The sequence below is a fragment of the Folsomia candida genome, unplaced genomic scaffold (assembly GCF_002217175.1).
Source record: "Folsomia candida strain VU population unplaced genomic scaffold, ASM221717v1 Fcan01_Sc001, whole genome shotgun sequence".
NCBI classification, from domain to species: Eukaryota; Metazoa; Arthropoda; class Collembola; order Entomobryomorpha; family Isotomidae; genus Folsomia; species Folsomia candida.
In genome coordinates this window covers 28325717-28345115 of record NW_019091193.1, presented here as the reverse complement: position 1 = coordinate 28345115, position 19399 = coordinate 28325717, and the positions used below count along the sequence as shown (strand labels likewise).

The window sequence follows — 19399 nt, the reverse complement described above, 5'->3', positions numbered from 1 at the left end:
AGTCTAACGTATAATTATGTACGTATTATGTACATACATGGCAGTGCGAGCGCACTTTCTACCCAGCCATAAGGTGAGATTAAATTGAATACATGTTTTTGTGACCAGATTCTCTTAAATACTAATCCTTTCAGTAAAATGATTATCCAATCTGTTTAGTACAACCTGACAATTGACGTCTCCCAGCGTATGCTCTCCTATTTTTAGCAAACTAGTGTAAATCAATCACAAATTTAATTAGTATGACGTTTGTGAAAGACACCACATCTCCGAATGCGAACGTTTGGCAGAGATATTTCCGTTCGAAGAGGAGAAAACGGGTCCAAAAGTTGATACACTTTACACTTTCCTAATTTACTGCGCTTTTCTCCTCTTCGGATGCAAATATCCCTACCAAACGTGACCATTGGGAGACGCGTCTTTCGCAAACGTCATACTAATTAAATTTGTGATCGACTGGCACTAAATAGTTTGCTCAAAATCGGAGAACATACGCTGGGAGACCTCCATTGTGACCTCGTCAAATCTGCCCCGTTATGGGAAATAAAAGGTGCATGCAAATTTTATCCGAAGCTTATATACAAGTAACAACAAGAACAATGATTTATTCAAGAAATCTACATTTTGCATCTAAATTTACGCTTAAACGAATTTTATTAAAGATTTGTTAACCAAACAATAAGTAGTGTGGCAAGAGTCGTTCCTGCATGTATGTAAATTAGTCGCAGTGACACCTAAAAAATCCAGTGAACCAACGGCAGGCGCCGGAGGAGAGGCTGGTGGCGAGGCAGTGGACTGAGCACACGTTGTCGTTGTAGTCCCACGGACCGTTGCACCCGTATCCAGCGTCAACCGAGGACATCACGCCAATCGAGAGAATGACCAGTCCAAGAATCAAAAACTTCATGTGTCCAACCATTCTAGGAGAAAATTCAGACCAATTATAAATTTCGCCCTGTTGCTGAATTTCAGAATGTGGTTATTTTTGTCTTTTTCATGGGAAATAAATCACGAAGTTTTAACTTTTCAAATGTGTCCTCTAGTTCTGATAGAATTACAAAATTTTATTTTTATTTTTCAATGTTTTGATATTTTCGCAAACATTTCAGAAACTAATAAATATATACGTAAATATTTGAAGTATTTCAATAATTTATTAGACGGAAATATTTTCCTTGGAAAAAATTGAAATACAATAAAAATTGTGAATTGAAAAATTTGACGAAATAAAGTCCATAAAATGAATAAAAATATTTTAGTCTTTTTCATAAATACTTAAATAACGCGAATTTGCATGCAAATTACGAACTAAAGCTTTAATTCGTAACCAAATAATAATTTTGCACGTACTTTGTTTCGCTTTATGTATGTGTTTGCTCGATAGCTGGAAAAATAGCGTCCGTTCTTTACAAAAGTAAAACTGGAACTGTTTCGACTTTAGTGACTTTGATTGCAAAACTGTTTATGCAAAGTGGCCCATGTACGCATTGAATGTTGTCATGCAAAAAAAGACGATCATTATCTTTCAGTTTAATTGAGCATCTTAATTTTGTGTATGAAGCAAAGTTAGGACTCATCCTAGCTTCACTCTGTCCAGTGGCCGCGGATGCGTGGGGACGGAGGGACAATGTCCCCTCGGTTATCCAATGTCGTTTATGTTATATTTAACTCCTGCCTCCCCTATCCGGCAGTTCTAATGTCCCCACATGTCCCCACTGCTTCCGCGGCCACTGCTCGTGGCGTATGTTTGTTTATTAGCTGATAAACTGCGAAATGTGGACTCATTTAGATCTTTATTTCTTCTTACTTGCGCACATATTTCTCGTCTCCTTGACACGATAGAGTAATAATTATGTAAGTTGAGTAAAGTGGACGTAAAATAAAATATGATGATTCAGTTCTGGTCTATTTATGCACATGAGTAATTCTCAGTTTTGCTGTCCTGTCCTGTCCGTCCGGATGATCAACATTTAGAGAGGACCAAAATTCATAGACATTGCTGTCTCTGTCCATGCGAAAGTAAGAATTTTGGCCTGAATGGAGATTGCATTTCGTTGTGTTGAGCTGATCTGAATTTCAGGAGAATTGTATCTTCATATCGAAAAATCTTCTCATGCAGAAAGCACCAAGATTTTGGCCCATTGATTTTGAATTGGGGCTAAAACTTTTCCTGAAAATTATGCCCTACAAATTATTGCAGTCTATTCTGCATCGGTCATAATTTTGTATTTGGTTAGATGCGAGTTGTCACTTTGAATTTACGTATCGCTATTTTTACTCCATAGTCAAATTGCTTAATTTTCATGACAGGTTTGTCAATGTTGTGGTATGATTCCTAATATGATTACTAATCAGTAAGCTTCCACCAAGAGACAAAATATCCACAGTAATACAATTTCTCTTGATAGATATTATGAATCAGTGACGCATTATTTCTACTAAATTAAGCGGGATAACTTGCCTATTGGAACAATTAAATAATCTTCTAAATTTCCTAATTAACTGACTAACAGTAAGTCCAAAAATTTTCTCTGTGCGTACCCACGACAATCTTCGCATATTTAGCAAATTAAGCATAGCATCATATCCAAACCATATGATTTTTCGCAAATTTACCCAGCAGATGGGCATGTTTTTATTTCGCAAAATTATTTCCAGCAAGAGTAGTTACAAAAATTAATGGAAACAACATCAAAATATGTGCTTTTAGAAGTAGACTTGTGACATTTGCGAAATCATATTTTGTGAATCCCCTCACTTGAGCTTTGCTAAATGAGTTGCGATGCGAAATAAGACATTGTCGTGAGGACGCTTTCATTTCTAAAAAATCTAATAGAAAAATTATTCTTTTTTTGCATTTTTACAAAGATTATAAATACATAATGGCCAACACCTGTGGTCACTCTGGTGTGATTGGTGTGAAGGTGGCCTGTCTCGGAAACCTGGACGCAGGACGCTTCATCCAAGCCAAGGTTAACCATAACCTCTTGAAGTTTGGCGACATTTGTCCAATTCCCGAAAAGTTTGGCCTTTCCCTCCTCGCTATCCAGGACCAGAGCACCTTCGGCACTAACCAAATTTCGACACGCATGATGATCAGCGTGGCGAATGGGTTTGCACCGTTTCCCAAATGGCAGAACGACGTTGGCGACGTCGTCTTCGTCCGGCAAGACAGGAAACCTCTCACAGCATTTCAAATGGAAGCCTTGCACGGATTCAATCACAGGATGCTTCAAATGTTCGACAAGCATGAAGGAAATTATGGGGAAGTTCAAGAAATGATGACCAAAAATGAGTGGAGTCGTTATTGGGAAGTTTACAAACATGTTCAAATTTGCAAATTGGAAAAATCCGGGGAGCCCAATAGTCAATTTGTGGTTGCAGAGTGGAAAAATGCGGTGAACGTGTTAGACGTTTGAATCTTGTGATTCGTTTTTATAAATTTTTGTATCCGATACTCACAATGGAAGTTTCCCTATGCGTATGCTCACATATTTTGACCAAATTAGTGTCAATCGATCACAAATTTAATTAATATGAAATTTGCAAAAGACCAAAGGTTTGACGGACGGATATTTGCATTCAAAGAGGAGAAAACAGGCCTAAAGTTGGCAAATTTTATACTTTTTTAAAATTTACTGTGCGTTTTCTCTTCTTCGGATGCAATCATCTCTGCCAAACCTGCGCATTAGGAGATTGTGTCTTTCGCAAATTCCATACTACTGAAATTTGTGATCGATTGACACTAATTTCGTCAATAAACCTCTATTGTTAGTCCGCCAGTTTTTCAATTTCCTATGAATGTATTGCATGTACATAAATTTATGCTATTGAAGCGATTTCTTATTTATACATACCAATAAATGTTCCATAATATCATAATTATTTGTGAATTTTGGGCAAAGTTGAGTAATTAAAACATCATAATTAATGAGAAACTACAGCGTAATTGCTAAGCATATAAATATTCATAACTTAACAAGCTCTGAAATGTATAAAAACACAATCATATTAAGGAATACATCATTTTAGCAGAATTTCGATGTGCAGTACGCATACTAAAGTTTGTAATAAGAGAAAAAAATCTGCATTCCTTGCCATGCTATCCCATTCCTAGGTATGTAAATGGTTAGAAAATTCTCCATTTTTTCCAGATTTGAACTTGATAAGTACTTGGACTACACCACAAGGAGAAACAAAGCAGTTAAAACAATGCACATATAATGACCACCACGTTAAGTTCGTCTCATTAAAGCGTCGTAATTGAGCCCGTCATCAATTCTCATCACGACTTTCTCATTTACTTAACTTCTCGAGGTGTCAGAAATGTATTCTGCATGACTTCAAATCTTGCCATAAATCCGTCTCTACGATTTCAAAGCAAAAAAATATAAACAAAGCCACAAGACAACCTCGAGTCAAAACCTGCTCGCTCATTTTATTTCAACGTAAATATCTTCTCTCAAGATCAAATGATTTTTGAAAAGTGCAAAAATTAGGAGCACATTTATTTTTTTAAGTTTACATTTTTCTCGATATTGAAGATTCTTTGAATGATCAAATCATTCGACGCCGACGAGAAGTTCATTAACTATGACGTTGCAAATAGTGCTCCATTCCAACAAATGATCCAACAAACAGTGTTTCGGATGCAAATAACCACCTGCAAGAAATAATGGCAAGAAAGTGGTTTCTTGCAGCTAGTTTGACCTGCAAGAAATGCAAGGCGCAAGAAACGACTTCTCGTCGCCAGGTCATACGACGCGTGGCTGATGGCGCATATTGCAGTTTCTTGCACCTCACATTTCTTGCGTGGCTTGCTTTTACACTGCAAAAAATGCAGCAAACCAGCAAAAAACAAACCCTGCCAACCAACTTGTTAAAGATTAATAATGCAGAGTGGATGGAAGATGGATGTAAATTGGTAAACGATTTTGAGCCGTGTAAAAGGAAGGAAGCAGGCGAGAGGAAAGGGTTAGGGCATGCAATACCGGTATTCGAGTACCGGTATTCACCGGTATTACCGAATACCGAATACCGGTATTGACGAGCTCAATACCGGTATTCAAGTTAAAAATTTGACATATTTATACCGTCTTTCAGTCAAGCAAATTCAACTGATTCAACCAAAAAAATCAAACTTTTGGCAGATGAAACTTATGAGAAATTTATCACTCACACCCAACATACATTTAACTTTATTTATGAATATTCTAGAACATTTATTTTTAAACTTTCCGAAAATTTTCAAAAAATACTTGAGAAATTGATGCCTCGATAACTTATAATATTAAATAAGATGTTTATTCAGGCAGATTGTCGTGTATAAAAATTTCTAAGAAGCTCACAATCCGGGTAAACCGAACGAGACTCATAAAAGACCGCGTATCTGCGGAAATCATGCGAACAAATACTAAATTTCAAATAGCCGAATCATTATTGTTAAGAAGGTACAAACCCCAGAAATGCTTCACGGATACCGTAATCCGATAAATCGACTCACAATGGAACCTTTTTTTCAAGCTACACCGGGATTGACTAACGAGTTACATCAAAAAATCAAGCCAAAAATTAGCACTCACATGGCGTTTATCGTTCCGTTGTATGGCCCATTTGAAGAAAAATATTGGGGTGAAAATACCCACGAGCGCCGTGGGTTTTCGTCTCGTGGAGGAAGGGAGAGAAAATTTAATAAAAACTTGAACTTTGCCGCCAATATTTTTCATTAAAGTAGTGGCCATTCAACGGAATGATAAGCGTCATGTGATTCCTAATTTTTATAAAGTTCAAGTTTTTATTAAATTTTCTCTCCCTTTTCCTCCACGAGACGAAAACCCACGGCGCTCGTGGGTATTTTCACCCCCAATATTTTTCTTCAAATGGGCCATACAACGGAACGATAAACGCCATGTGAGTGCTAATTTTTGGCTTGATTTTTTGATATAACTCGTCAGTCAATCCCGGTGTAGCTTGAAAAGAGGTTCCATTGTCAGTCAACCAACAACCATTTTACGACTCAGGCAGAAATTTTTAAATTCACGGAAAATATCTTTTGCATATTTGAGTAATGTTACATATATATGTACACAAAATGTATTTTTAGATAATGTTAGAATTTTGGAGTTTTTGGACATTTTCGCTCATGTACATGTTTAGGTATGTAGAAAACTTGAGGAATTTGTAAAAGTTGCGACATTAGGAGCCAATAGAACATAGTGGGCATATCAGATAATGCATAGTTAAAAATTTGAACCAGTAGCTGATTTGATTTGATTTGAACCCGCTTGAAATTGTTTGTCTTTGCCAAACACTGGAACTTTGAACCTCGTAGTTTAATTTGTTAAGAGGCATATGACCAACCTTTTTTCTTAGTGATTTGAAGAATGTTCATTTTAGTGATATTTATTACACATCAGCATTTAATGCCTTGCAGAGTTTTTACTATGTATTTATTGCCTCGTATTTTCCATAGCTTATGTAATACATATTTAACATATGGTGTCGGTAATACCGGTATTACCGAAGGTCCCAATACCGAAAATACCGAATACCGGTTTTGGAAACCAACCCCGGTATTGCATGCCCTAGAAAGGGTTGAATCTATCTCATCTTAAGAAACCACGCCAACAGCCCTTTGTACTTTACTTTGCTTCAACTTTTAGCACAGAGATCACCACAAATGCAACAATATGCACTAACCAAGCAGCAAACAAGCACCTCACTCACCGTCTAACCCACCCATCCACATTGTTATTGGCGTCAGATTTACATTGCATTGTTGTTTTTATACGCGATGCACTTTACTTTGCAGTGAATAACTTAGACTTCGACGTCTGCATCTCTCTCGAAGCAGTCGGACAGAAATGGTGGAGGAAAACGCACGTTTGACGCAGGGCGCTGCTGCCGCGTTGGTAAAACCATAACTTTGCAGAGTTCAATACCTGACCGAATAAGACTAGAACAATAAAATAAAAGTGCGTGTATATTTGTGCGTTGCAATTAAAGCGTTGCTGACTTGACGGAGTTGACGATCCAGTTATAATTCGCGTCGTGCGTGTGAACGAGACCCGAATATCGAATGAGACCAGTTGGTACCGTTAATATTGAAGTTTGACGCGTGGAGTTGTTACACGCTTTTTTTTTGCTACTGTTATACATACGAAAACGGTAATTTACGAAGTCCAGGGAATTTATGCAAAAGTGACGACGCCAACTGGATGATTCATGACCAAGTAAGTATATTTCTGCTTATTTTGTGTCAAAATTGAGTTTGAGGTACAAAATCAGACCGTATATACAAAATATTGGTCGGCATAAAGATAGATAGCACGAGTATGTATGTATACCTCTTAATCTGCATTCGTGTAGTGTACATTATGCTATAAGATGCTTGATGAGACGATGATTGGTGACGGTGAATGGGAAATGAGATCACGACGCTTATTTATTGTGAGTGCATGCACCATATTTCTAATGGGTTCACTACTTCTCACCAGAGATACCACAAGGTCAGAGAAGGGTTGGTTTCAGTTGCAGCGTAGTTTTGGTTCCTATTATTTATTTAAAATTCTAGAGCAACTGAATCCACGATGACTACGATCACCAACTTCGGAGTCAAAGGTTCAAAGGTTCAAGGATGGCTCTGTATGTATTACTACCGGTTTGACAAACTTTGTTTGCCACCCAATATCATCTCCCATCCATCACAAATCTACCCTAACAAATAAACAACGCCCAGCAGCATGCTAGAGTACTTCATAGATATTATGCATGCATTTCGTTTACTTGTACAGTGTTTCGTTTTGCACGCCCAAAACTACTGGTTGGTTAGACTGGACTAAAGCGTCCTAAAGCGTCTAAAACTGTGAAAAATAATTTTGGACGTCCAAAACATCCAAGAGCGTTGAACATTTAAAAATGTAGCAAGTTCTTTATTAACGACTTTTTTTGCAAATCTGTGAAGATATGTAATCTCCTATTAGTTTTGAAGAACTTGAAACATTTCGCCCCATTTTCTATTTAGGACACTTTTGACATTTTGGACATCCAAAATTCGGTATCCAAAACGGGTTAAAACCCGTTTTGAATTGCTGTTTTGACATTGGTTAAAACCACACCACGGCGAAACCCTACTTCTCGTACTCCATGATAATACATAAACTCCTTGCACACGAGGGCATGTGAATTTTACAGTTTGTTCTGACCATGAATTCGCTCCAGTCGTTGCACCTCCAACCAAACCAAGCAAAGCTATTCTTGCAAGGAAATGCAGTACATACATTTCTATCAGATAAATAATTGTGCCGTGGTCAGAACAAGAAAAGCAAGAAAAAATGTCCTTGTTCTTAGCCAAGTAAGTATTACGTAGTATTTATTTATATTTAAAAAGGAACATTTTTCATGCCACCTGCTCCTGCATCCATGAAATAATATGCCTAAAATAGACATTGCGCACACACAAAGTGATCTTTATCTGCTCACTTATCATCATTCTTCGTCTTCTTCTTCCTTCCCAACCATGTAAAGTTTCGCATTGTTCTCTTGTTCCAACTTTTTCTGCATTATTCAACTCGAACTCATTTGATTTACTGCCTCTCTCTTATTTTGCCGTCATTCTTCACCAATTATTTGAGCACTTTATTTATGTATGTAATCCAACTTCATCTGCAAAGGAAGAACAAGAAATCGGATATGGCACATTTACACTTATGTACGATAAGCATTGGTCGCGGAAGACGGGGGGACTTCTGAGGATATTAACATTTAGGAGGGAGGGGCTTATCTATAAGATGGGCATCGAAAACCGTGGGGTCATTGTCCCTCTGTCCCCACGCTTCCGCGGCCACTGAGTTTGCATGGCTGCATTTGATCTCTCTCTCTCTTCTTTTTTTTAATACAGTGTCAAAAAGTGATGAAATACGCTGCACTATTGATCGACTCCTCTATTATCATGACAGCATTGAGTTTTTCCTTTAAACACTTGGAATTAGTCAAGACGTCGGAAATAAAGTGGTAAAAAAAAGTAAAAGTGCAATTTTCTGTATTCCACAATTCAATTCAATCCGGACAGAAACAATTTGTCATGATTTAAAACAAGTGGAGTTCTTTTATCCTGCACGCAATTCACAAACAGGATTTCATTTCTGTTTCGTTCAGAAGAAGAGTAAATTGACAATGAGTAATTTACCGAAATAATTTTCTTGCACTTGTTACCTCTCACTTTTTAAGTGATGAGGATTTGAATGATGAGGATTGGAATGAAGGAAGTTTTGCATTTTTCTCAAATTAAACTCTCAAGTTTATCGTGATATCTTACTTATTACTCGTAAATTACGAGTCGTAATGGCTGCAGCTCTTGAACTTAAAACAATCAACTCAAGGATTCAACTAATTAATTTTATAATTTGGTTGTAGGTATGCGCATGGGAAGAAAATAAGAAATGTGTGTTGTACACATCGGAAATAGAGTTGCGTTCTTCTGCTTCTTCTTCTGAATTTGTGCGGATGAGCGCTTTCCTATTTATTTATTTATTTATTTGCTTCTTATTTCTTCTCATAATTATTATTTCATTACTTTGATTAATCTTGGGCACGCTTGAATGGAAATCTCATCAAGAATCGTGCCCTTTATTATTTTTGTATGCGACATGAATGCATATTCAAAGATGATGATAAGCTTTGTACAGGAATTTTTTGTACCCTTGTTCGTCTTCTTCTGTCATAAAATAAATAGTAATGAGGATGATAATGATGATAAGGTTTTGCATGTGTGTCTGAAACCCATCGGAGGACTAGGAAAATATTGTTATAATGGCATTTCTTCGTGGCTTATGGACTACTGTTCGTACGAGGTTTATTTCGTCGTGGTTTGTGTTTGTGTGTGTATCATCATCAGAATAAAGCACATCAACAACTCACAAGTGGTCAAATTATGAATGAAAATCATTAAAAATAAAAACATGTCGCATCATTATTAGTAAATACACGAGCAGAGTAGTTTCTCTCCTCGTGAAAATTTGCGGTCCTGCATCATGGTCGCTCCTTGGCAAAAAATATCCTAAATATACCAACTTCACATAAGTACATTACGAGGTTGGACTTTATTTAAGTAGTGAGTCGGCCTCAATAGTATAAAGAACGAGATGAAAACACTTTTACTACCAGAATTCACTCTGCTCTAGATAAAATGAATGGTGATTCGCACCTCCAAAATCGCGAAAAGAGATCCCCACACCAATTTCATTTAATTTAATCTGATTCACTTTAATCTCATTGAGGGCATTGTCTTCCTCGTCCGATAAAAAACAACGGCAAGACCTGTACGCAATTCGTATTGAGAGATGTATCCAATGTATCCAATCCATCCAGGAAAAGTTTACGTTTTTCTCACGCTGCGCCACTCCGACATTTCATCATCTTCATGCGTTGATAGCTTTGCGTGTCGCATTTATTTACGTGTCATTTTTTTCACACGCGAACAGGTTACTTTTATTTGAAACTCGGTGGGGTGTTTTTGTGCCGTATTGCTGCATGCGTTTTATTTTGCAGGTAATGTAAAATTGAATTTGGTAAAAAAAACAACCCTATCCAAAAAATGAGCAAGAAAAACATGTACAAATTGGGAAGTATTTTTATTTTCAATGTGTTGTGTCATCTTACGATTAATTACACGCACATCTGCCTATATTCATTTCACCCATCATCATGCATGTGCAATAATCTGCTTAGAAAAACTTGGTCACATTATCCAATTCCAATCTTAATCCTACAAATGAAGAATTCAGTCCTAAGAAGATGAAAACATCTCAACTTTTCAGCCCGTCATCATTTTGGTCATGATGATGATCGTTTAATTCATTTTCAAAGGAAGGAGGAGTGAGTGGAATTCCATTCCCAAATGGTCTCCCCAATTTTAGAGACTTTTGTGACGACTTTTTTTCACTTTTTTGTCCATTCAAGAAAGAAGAGGAAGACAATTGTGAAGGGATTTTAATTGAAGCCGACTTGAGAATGAGGAGAAGAGAAGGTTGAGAAAAATATATAAACTGTTTTATAGACGTGATAAATTCCAATCTTTATCCTCTCACGTATCGCTACCTACAGGGTTTACGAGTGGTTTTAACACACAACCAAAACAGCCGTCCAAAACGGGTTTTAACCAGTTTTGGACACCGAATTGACGTTGGAAATGTCCTAAAGTGGCCAAAATAGAAAATGAGGCAAAATTTCGATAATCCTTTGACGTGTATGTATGTAATCTCCCAATAATTTTAACCATTTTGTTGTGTAATAGGTCTGGTTTAAAAAATATCTTAATTTCTCAATGAGAAATTCTCATATGAAAACATGAAAACCAAAGTTTTCCCAAATTTCGTGGTATTACACACCAAGCCGTTAAAAAAGAACTTGTAACATGCTGCCTCATTTTTCAAATATTGAACGCTTTGGACACTTTGAAAAGATTTTCACGCTTTTGGAACGTACAAAACGAAACACTGGCTACCCATCGTGCTTTTATTGATGCTGTTGCTACTGCCTGTTAATAAAGGTGTGGACAACATTTAACAAAAGAGTTAAATGAACTCTTTTTTATGTATTTGCTAAAGTTCAACTTCAACTTTCAGACTGCGTGGCACCGACGAAGAAGTGAATTTCCACATTTTTTTTTATATCCCTCAATAACTTGTATGTAAATGCGCCTTGTCATTTCCATTTATTGGAACGTATTTAAACCCTTATCCGATTTGCGCTTGGGTCGCACCACAAATTTGACAGGAATCCAACAATTCGTTCCTTTCATTCGTTTATGATTTCTTTTGACTTCAGCTCTTAAACCACTTACGTTTTTTCTACAAAAAAAAATTTGAGTGCAGAAAGTAAGTAAATTGGTCTTCTAAAAAAATAGAGCACGTACTGCACTTTGAAATAAAATACCCTAAATTCCTTCCCTTTACTTGCTTGCTTCCATTCATTAGGAGGCAAAGTCGAGCTCGAGGTCTTTATTGGTTGGTGTACTTGCATTCGTTCACCTTGCATTAGCCGAGTTGGATTCGATCCATTATTCTCCACCTTCATAAATAAATGAATGAAATCAAAGCAGTAAGAGAAGCATATGGGCTTAAAATAAGAAGTTGTATACACTGTGGATTTATATGTGCAGTCTGATCATGCATGTTATTTTTGTATTATTCTCATCGCAACACAAATGGTCACTAGGGCAGAATCGCTATACACACGTCTCACTTTGTCTTACAAGAATACTTGTAAGTATAAACGAAGCATGGAGGTCTCCCAGCGTAATGCACTCAGATTTTGAGCAAAACTGATGTCAATCGATCACAAATTTAATTAGTATGAAATTTGCAACAGACACGATCTACTAATGGACACGTTTGGCGAAAATATTTGCATCGGAAGAGGACAAAACGCGCAATAAATTTGGAAAGTGTAAAATTTGTCAACTTTAGGAAGCTTTTTCTCTTCGGATGCAAATATCTTCGCTAAATGTGCCCATTGGGAGATTGTGTCTTTCGAAAATTTCATACTAATTAACTTTGTGACCAATTGACACTAGTCTGACCCAAAATCTGATCGCATACGCTGAGAGACCTCCATTATGTATGCTTGTACATATGTACACATGTATTGGACACGATTTTGTAAGAAAGGAAAATGTCCGAGGTGGTCGATCACTCATGCTTCATGCAGTCTTTTTCGGACATTCTTTGAATCTCGGAAGTTGATTTTTGTAAGCCAAAACTTATGTCAAAGTCAAACACTCAATCGTGGTGACGATTAAAGACAGACTCGTTCTTGCGAAGTAATAACCTAAATCCTGCTGACATGTAAGACAGGTAACGTGCGTACATGTGAAAAGTTTCCATTGTAAATCCACCAAAAATAAAAATAAACCCAAATATTCCACCCAAATTTTGTGCTCACCTTCTTCCACGGTGAGCTGTCATTGTCGAGTTTTCATTGTTATTTGTTCCCTTCCGTAAATGTACACGTTGTGCATGATCGGATACACGTTGTCTGGGAGGATGTAGGACAAGGGACTGAAAAATATGTAAGTTGTGACGACAAAGTAAAATATTATTATTATCGGGTGGTCAGTTTATGGTAGGACTTTGAAATGAGAAGATTGACCATTTTCTCTGCTCAAAAACCACACATTTTTCCGGGTGTAAAAACACCAAGTCATTTTTGAGACACTTTTTCTTCGACAAGTTTGATGGAATTCGTGTCATTTCTTTCTTGGTTGAGATAATTGTGTCAAAATAATACCGCGTCAGAAGTGCTTTTCACGGTAAGAAGTTACAGACTCTTAAAGTTTAAGATTTATTACGGCTAAATTTTTTCAAATTAAAAAGTAATAATTTGTGCTAAAATTGTGTACTTTTGAAATGAGAAGATTGAGCATTTTTCTTTGCTGAACACCATACACGCGTTTTTTCCGGTTCTAAACACCAAGTCATTTTTTTGAGACAGTTTTTCATCGACAAGTTTTTGAGTGATGGAATTCATGTCATTTTTTTCTTGGTTGAGATACTTGTGTCAAAATAATATCAAATACTTCTCCTTTTCACGGTAAGAAGTTGAAGATTTGAGATTTATTAGGGCTAAATTTTTTCGCATTTATTTTAAATAATTTGAGCTAAAAATTGTACATTTAACCAGCCAAGCAGGACATCCTTTCCGAGTTGGTTAGAAAGAAGTGATGCAGAATTGCAAAATATGACGGAAAACTGCTAAAAGTAGACTTTTTCATGATCACTGATCACATGTAACGATCGCTTCAGGAAGTGCAGGCAATTAGTTACGTTTCTAGTTTAGAATTACATTATTATTATATTACCACTGAAATTTGAGACAGGATTTGAGACGGAATGCAACGCATTGTATCGATCCTTATTATTCTTAAGGTGTGCATTACAAACAATGCATGCCATTCCTCAATATTTAATGCTACACACGCAGTTTTTATTTCTTCGCCGTGTTTTACTTTGCACTATTATTAGAAAGTTTTTTCCTTTACTGACTTTTCGACTGTAATTTGGAATTATTTATGAATGAGTGAGAATGAATTCCATTGTAATATGTAAAAGGTAAATCAAATAAGTGGATTTACTAGTTCGATCGGTAATTATGTATTTTTTTAATGGAGTTAAGTAATTGCATAGTTATGTTTAGCTAAGAATAACAAGTAATAAATAGTAATGTTGATAATATGTTATCTTGAGTAAATATTTAGCTATACTTTACATACAAACCTATAGCAGTATGAATTTATGTGTAGAATCTCAAGGCCCAGTGCCAGTGCGTATACCAGTGCGTATTTTTTTAAAACATTATGCTTGAAAATAACTCTTAATTTGGTCCTGTTTTTGCTAATTTTCAGGTTACGATTGGAATTTGGAGTTGAATGGAACCCGGCCCGAAAGTGATAATCATTTTATAAAAAGTTATTCCGATAAGTGAAAAGAATGTAAAAAAAAACTATTACTCGAATACCGATCAAATTTCTACCCCCGTCAAGCATGCCTCCTCGCTTGTATAAAATTCAGTGTCCAATTTCCACTCGCGAATGCGAACATGACCTCCAGTGATAAATAACTCGTGTTTTGTTTACGTACATCAAAGTTGACGACGACATATTTTAAAAAGTGACAAAAATGGAGCCTAAAATTGTAATGGGGACATCTCATCCTCGAAAAAGTGACCTAGTCCATCATCTCATTTTCACATTTTGGGGGAGCGTCTCCCTCTTCACGTTCCTCTTCTTGGCGTCCTGCCCCCACAGCGTGTCCAGCCATGGGAGGCTTATCGAACCTCCGTCCCGATCTTCGATGTGGAGGTGAGCACAAAAAAATGACCACACCACAACTTTCCCAACCGTTCCTTTATTTCCATCAGTCACACCACGTATGAAATATGTATGGATTACTATTCACACACACTTTCACACCAATTGTTTGTCTACAACGGTTCAATTTCTCATTCTTTTTTACTTCTCATGAATTGTAGTCATGTCATAAGTACAACAAATCAGTTCAAATCACAACATCCCAACCACCACACGACGACATGACACCGGCATTAATACCATACCACTCTCTCAACTATTGTTGTAAAATGTTACACAATCCTAGATTTGAACCATCACATCGCAATCACATGAACAGGGTTTCGGGTGCAAGTAACCACTTGCAAAAAATAACGGCAAGAAAGTGGTTTTTTGCAGGTATTTTGACTTGCAAGAAATGCAAAGCGTAAGAAACTACGCCCCATATGGCGCATATTTCTTGCACTTTCTTGCAGTTTCTTGCACCTTGCGTTGCAGTGCAAGAAATGTACCAAACCCGAAAGGTACGAAACCCTGTACATGAAAGCCGTAATAAAATAATAATAAAAAAGGCCAATTTGTTTAACCGTCGTCTTGAATTTGTGTTTATATTTACGAAACGAGATTGACATGACACTCCTGTGTCACCTCAACATCCTTTTTATTATTTAACCAACAACTATTTTTTTAACTAACATAACAGCGATTAGTTGTGTAGTTTGTCATCCTATCTTTATTCTCATCGTCCTTTTTTGCCAGTAAAATGGGGTTGTTTATGTTTGAGGCTTGATTGCACCATGAACCGCTATTAAATCAAGCAGAGATCTCGAATCTAATTACAAAATGGTTCGTAACCTTTGCTAAGAAAAGACAGGATGTCGGCTTAATTTTAATTTTTATTTGTGTACTATGTGACATAATAGAGCTCTCGGAAAGTGTGCAATTTTAGTCTGACAGCAATAAACCAAATCGTAAATCTCATCTCTCATGAACAAACAAATAGTAAAATTGTTGCTTGGTTGGCAATAATCTTGCAAATCTCGGAAATCCTTTGGAGTCGTGTCCCCCACCCAAGTAATTTGCGGTGGTGGTAATTTTTTACAATATTTTCAATAGTAAATGGATATAAGCCTGACATTGAGCCACACCCGCGAGAGCGCTTTTTTGCATTTCAATGAATAAGATGGGCGATAAAGACACCGCTTTTCTTCTCAGGCATGCAATTCTAAAATTTTATCGTCAAAGTCATTATCGTATTTGTTTTTAGAATCGATTTATTAATCAAAACCATAAATTTGCATCATTTGCACACAAGTATTATGCAAAATCACGTTACAATATGAACTTTATTAGGTGCAATTTATTGTTGAATTGTTTAAAAATTAGAATTTTATCATCACTAACTCGATCAAAGTCACTATCATATTTGTTTTTTGCATTCAATTACTAATCAAAACCATAAATAAATTTGCACGGTTATTTATAAATATTATGTAAAGTCATATTACAATATGACTTTTATTTCATGCAATTTATTGTTGAATTGTTTAGAAAATTAGTTGCACAAATAATTCACGATACTCTTATGATGACCACGACCACCTATTTGCTTGAGACGGGAGGACTGAATGATATTCTTCCCCCTACATATTTTTTTATACAGTGGTCGCGAAAGCGTGGGGACGGAGGGACAATGTCCCCACGGTTATTCGATGTCCCCACCATCTGCCCATGCCATATGAACCCCACCCTCCCCTATCCTAAAATGTTAATGTCCCCCGATGTCCCCACAGCTTCCGCGGCCACTGCTACTATATATACAGCTTTCGAGAAGATAACAATAAATAATACTCTGATTTTTGATCCATTGTTTGCATTTATTTTTACAGATACGGTTTCAACACCACCGCAAACTATAATGATCATGAATTGTACTGTGGTGGATTTGCACGACAACATCAAAAGAACCGTGGAAAATGTGGGGTTTGTGGTGAGTGAAGAGAAATTAAATGTATTTTTTTCCATCTCATCTCATCAGGGAGGAGGAATTTGTGTGTAACTAAAATTTTGCTGTTTTTTTTCACTAATATTTTTAGGTGACCCCTTCGACGGACCTAAACCCAACGAGGCTGGCGGCCCTTATGCTCAGGTATTGCACGTCACCACTTATTTACATATTTCGCAAACCTAATTATTACTACATACATGACCATTATTTTGTCGTATGTGTAGGGGATTATAGTCCGAAAGTACCGGACGAACTCGATAATTCGGTTAAAAGTGGAGTTAACTGCCAACCACAAAGGTTACTTTGAGTTCAGACTCTGTCCAAATAATAATCCTAAAAAGGTTGTTAGTCAGAAGTGTCTGGACAATTATTTACTCCAACAATCAAACAGTGAGGGACCCAGGTGAGTGCATAAATTGTATTAAAATTGGGCTCTCCTCGTGGTAGATTATTTTCTTTCTAAATTCCATTGTTGTCCAATTCTAATTGTTACAATGTGGCCATCCATTCCTGGAAGGAAGGTCGTTTCTTCTTCTCCTTTTTATTCTTGTTTCTCTTTTGTGTCTCCTCTGCTTTTGTACAAGGAAGAATTTAATTGCCTGTTAAAAAACGTGTGCACCATTTTGGTGAACAATTTTACTAAATTTTAACGGACAATGTTGTGTTGTGTTTAAACAGGTATTATCCTAGCGAAGGGACAAAGGTTTTTGAATCACGTTTCCTCCTGCCAAAGGGGTTGACATGTACGCAATGTGTTTTACAGTGGAGATATGTCGCGGCCAATAGTTGGGGTCAGTATTTAAGATAAATCATTACAAATTTAGGACCAAATTTTTTATGTAGAAATTGCATATTAAAACGCAGGAGGCCCATGTGCCGACGGATCACCGGAAGGGATCGGGTGTGGACCACAAGAAGAGTTTCGAGCCTGTTCGGACGTTGCGGTTTATGATGATAAGGGCTACGCGTCGGCAGAGGAGCCAGAATTTACTGAAGGTACATATGCAAACAGAATTGACAACATGTTGTCAAAACATTTTTATGATTCCATGACTCATCGCCAAAATCAGCACATTTTTAATCACATCTCCGCTCTGGGAATTTATTTTACAAGTCTGGACGACGAATTTGTAGGGCAGATCGTTACCAATTTAAATAAAATATGTACTTCAAATTTTGACACTTTTTCAAAGTAGAGATCTCGAATTGAAGAAGCCCTCAGAAAAACTGGAACTCATTTAAAATGGCTTAAAAACTCATTCCTATTCTATTAATCAACTTACTAACTAAAAATTTGTCGTCCAAAATTTTAAAATAAACTTCTAACGCCGAGAAATGATTAAAATATGTTAACTTCGACGATTTTGGTGATGATTCATCAAGTCCTACGTTAAAAAGGGTACAATATAATTATTTTTTTATTCTTCTTCCAGACAAACTCGAGAGTCAACCTCCCACACCGAAATCGAACACTACTCAGCACCCTGCAGAATATCCTACCGATCAAGATACTCAATCCTCCGGACAAGTTTGGCCCTTCATTCTGGCCTTTATCCTCATCCTCTTCTTCACCGCGGTGGCCAGTTTCGTCCTCTGGTGGTTTTATCGGGGAGAGATTATCCTATTTTTACGCGAAACGAGGCGAAAATTTAACCCAAAATGGGGTCGGGATTCGCAAAATATTTCAAATTATGGTGGCGATCCTCACATGACATACCCCACATCCACTTTTAACTCCTCCTCAACCACATCCGGTCCCGTGCCTCCGCCGAGAAATAAGAAACACAATTCTTCCACCCATCACGACATGACGCCGCATCGCCACCATCACCACCCCGACATTTACGGGGGACAGAGACAACATAAAATTATTACGCCGGATCTTATCTCACAACCCCTCCAGGTTACAATTAACGGTCTCCCGGCTTAATTTGCATACCAATTAATTAATTACTTACTTAATCAATCGTAAATACCTAATCAAATATGTTGTGTATTACATAATAGTTTAATTGTCATCCATGTAAATTCCTTGTAATCATATACATATAGTTTGTGTCAAGTTAAATATTTTAGCAAGTTTTTTTTTACTATACAGACTGAATTTATATATTTTGTTTATATATGTTTACATATCCACATTTACATACAGCGTGTGTGTGTGTAAATTGTTGGAGAAAAAGTAAAAGCGAGAATAAAAAAATGTAAAATTGTGAACATTAATGGAGAAATTAAAACGTTGGTTTGCATGTATGTACATGAATCTGAATTCTGAATCGCATGGAAAAGTAGGAACAAGTCAGTGGGACTCTGGCTTGTGTAAAAATCTCCCCCTTTTCCAACCCAGGTTCCGTTTCACTTCCTTAATTTCTTCAGAAAAGCAGGGAAATCGGATCGATATGGACTTTCCGTCCGTCCATAACAATAATATTATTGGTGTGCGTTGCATAAGTCCCTCCAGTCCACGAATATATTTGATATACACAAATACAGAAAGAAGGGTGAATCATCAATACAAACAAACGAAAAGTCAAGAATGCACTTTT

General features: G+C 36.8%; 2 protein-coding genes and 1 long non-coding RNA gene across 7 annotated transcripts; 2 read left to right on the top strand and 1 right to left on the bottom strand.

Annotated features, from left to right (window-relative positions):
- Positions 1-579: 579 nt before the first annotated feature.
- Positions 580-1508, bottom strand: LOC110841763. The gene is made up of 2 exons (XR_002547251.2): positions 1351-1508; positions 580-920 (listed from the first exon to the last, which is right to left on the bottom strand). It is a non-coding gene; the product is annotated as an uncharacterized LOC110841763 (long non-coding RNA).
- Positions 1509-2338: 830 nt separating this feature from the next.
- LOC110861833 lies at positions 2339-3938 on the top strand. Of its 2 annotated transcripts, XR_002549097.1 has the most exons (3): positions 2339-2512; positions 2869-3481; positions 3776-3938. XR_002549097.1 is itself a non-coding variant. In XM_022110976.2 (2 exons), exon 2 carries the CDS (start codon positions 2883-2885, stop codon positions 3417-3419), a length of 537 nt encoding a protein of 178 aa, XP_021966668.1. In that variant the 5' UTR covers positions 2340-2512; positions 2869-2882; the 3' UTR covers positions 3420-3615. The 2 variants fall into 2 exon arrangements, 1 of the variants encoding a protein (XP_021966668.1); XM_022110976.2 differs by lacking the exon at positions 3776-3938 and having other exon boundaries at positions 2340-2512; positions 2869-3615.
- A 2868-nt stretch (positions 3939-6806) lies between these two features.
- On the top strand, positions 6807-19056 carry LOC110853196. 4 transcript variants are annotated; one of them, XM_022101446.2, is made up of 8 exons: positions 6807-7232; positions 14402-14857; positions 16735-16835; positions 16942-16994; positions 17078-17256; positions 17532-17644; positions 17718-17849; positions 18287-19056. In XM_022101446.2, the coding sequence occupies exons 2-8, from the start codon at positions 14676-14678 to the stop codon at positions 18781-18783; spliced, it is 1257 nt and encodes a 418-aa protein (XP_021957138.1). In that variant the 5' UTR covers positions 6807-7232; positions 14402-14675; the 3' UTR covers positions 18784-19056. The 4 variants fall into 4 exon arrangements, with proteins under 4 accessions (XP_021957138.1, XP_021957154.1, XP_021957146.1 ...); XM_022101462.2 differs by lacking the exon at positions 6807-7232 and adding an exon at positions 12698-13069; XM_022101454.2 differs by lacking the exon at positions 6807-7232 and adding an exon at positions 13113-13309.
- The last annotated feature ends 343 nt before the right edge of the window (positions 19057-19399 follow it).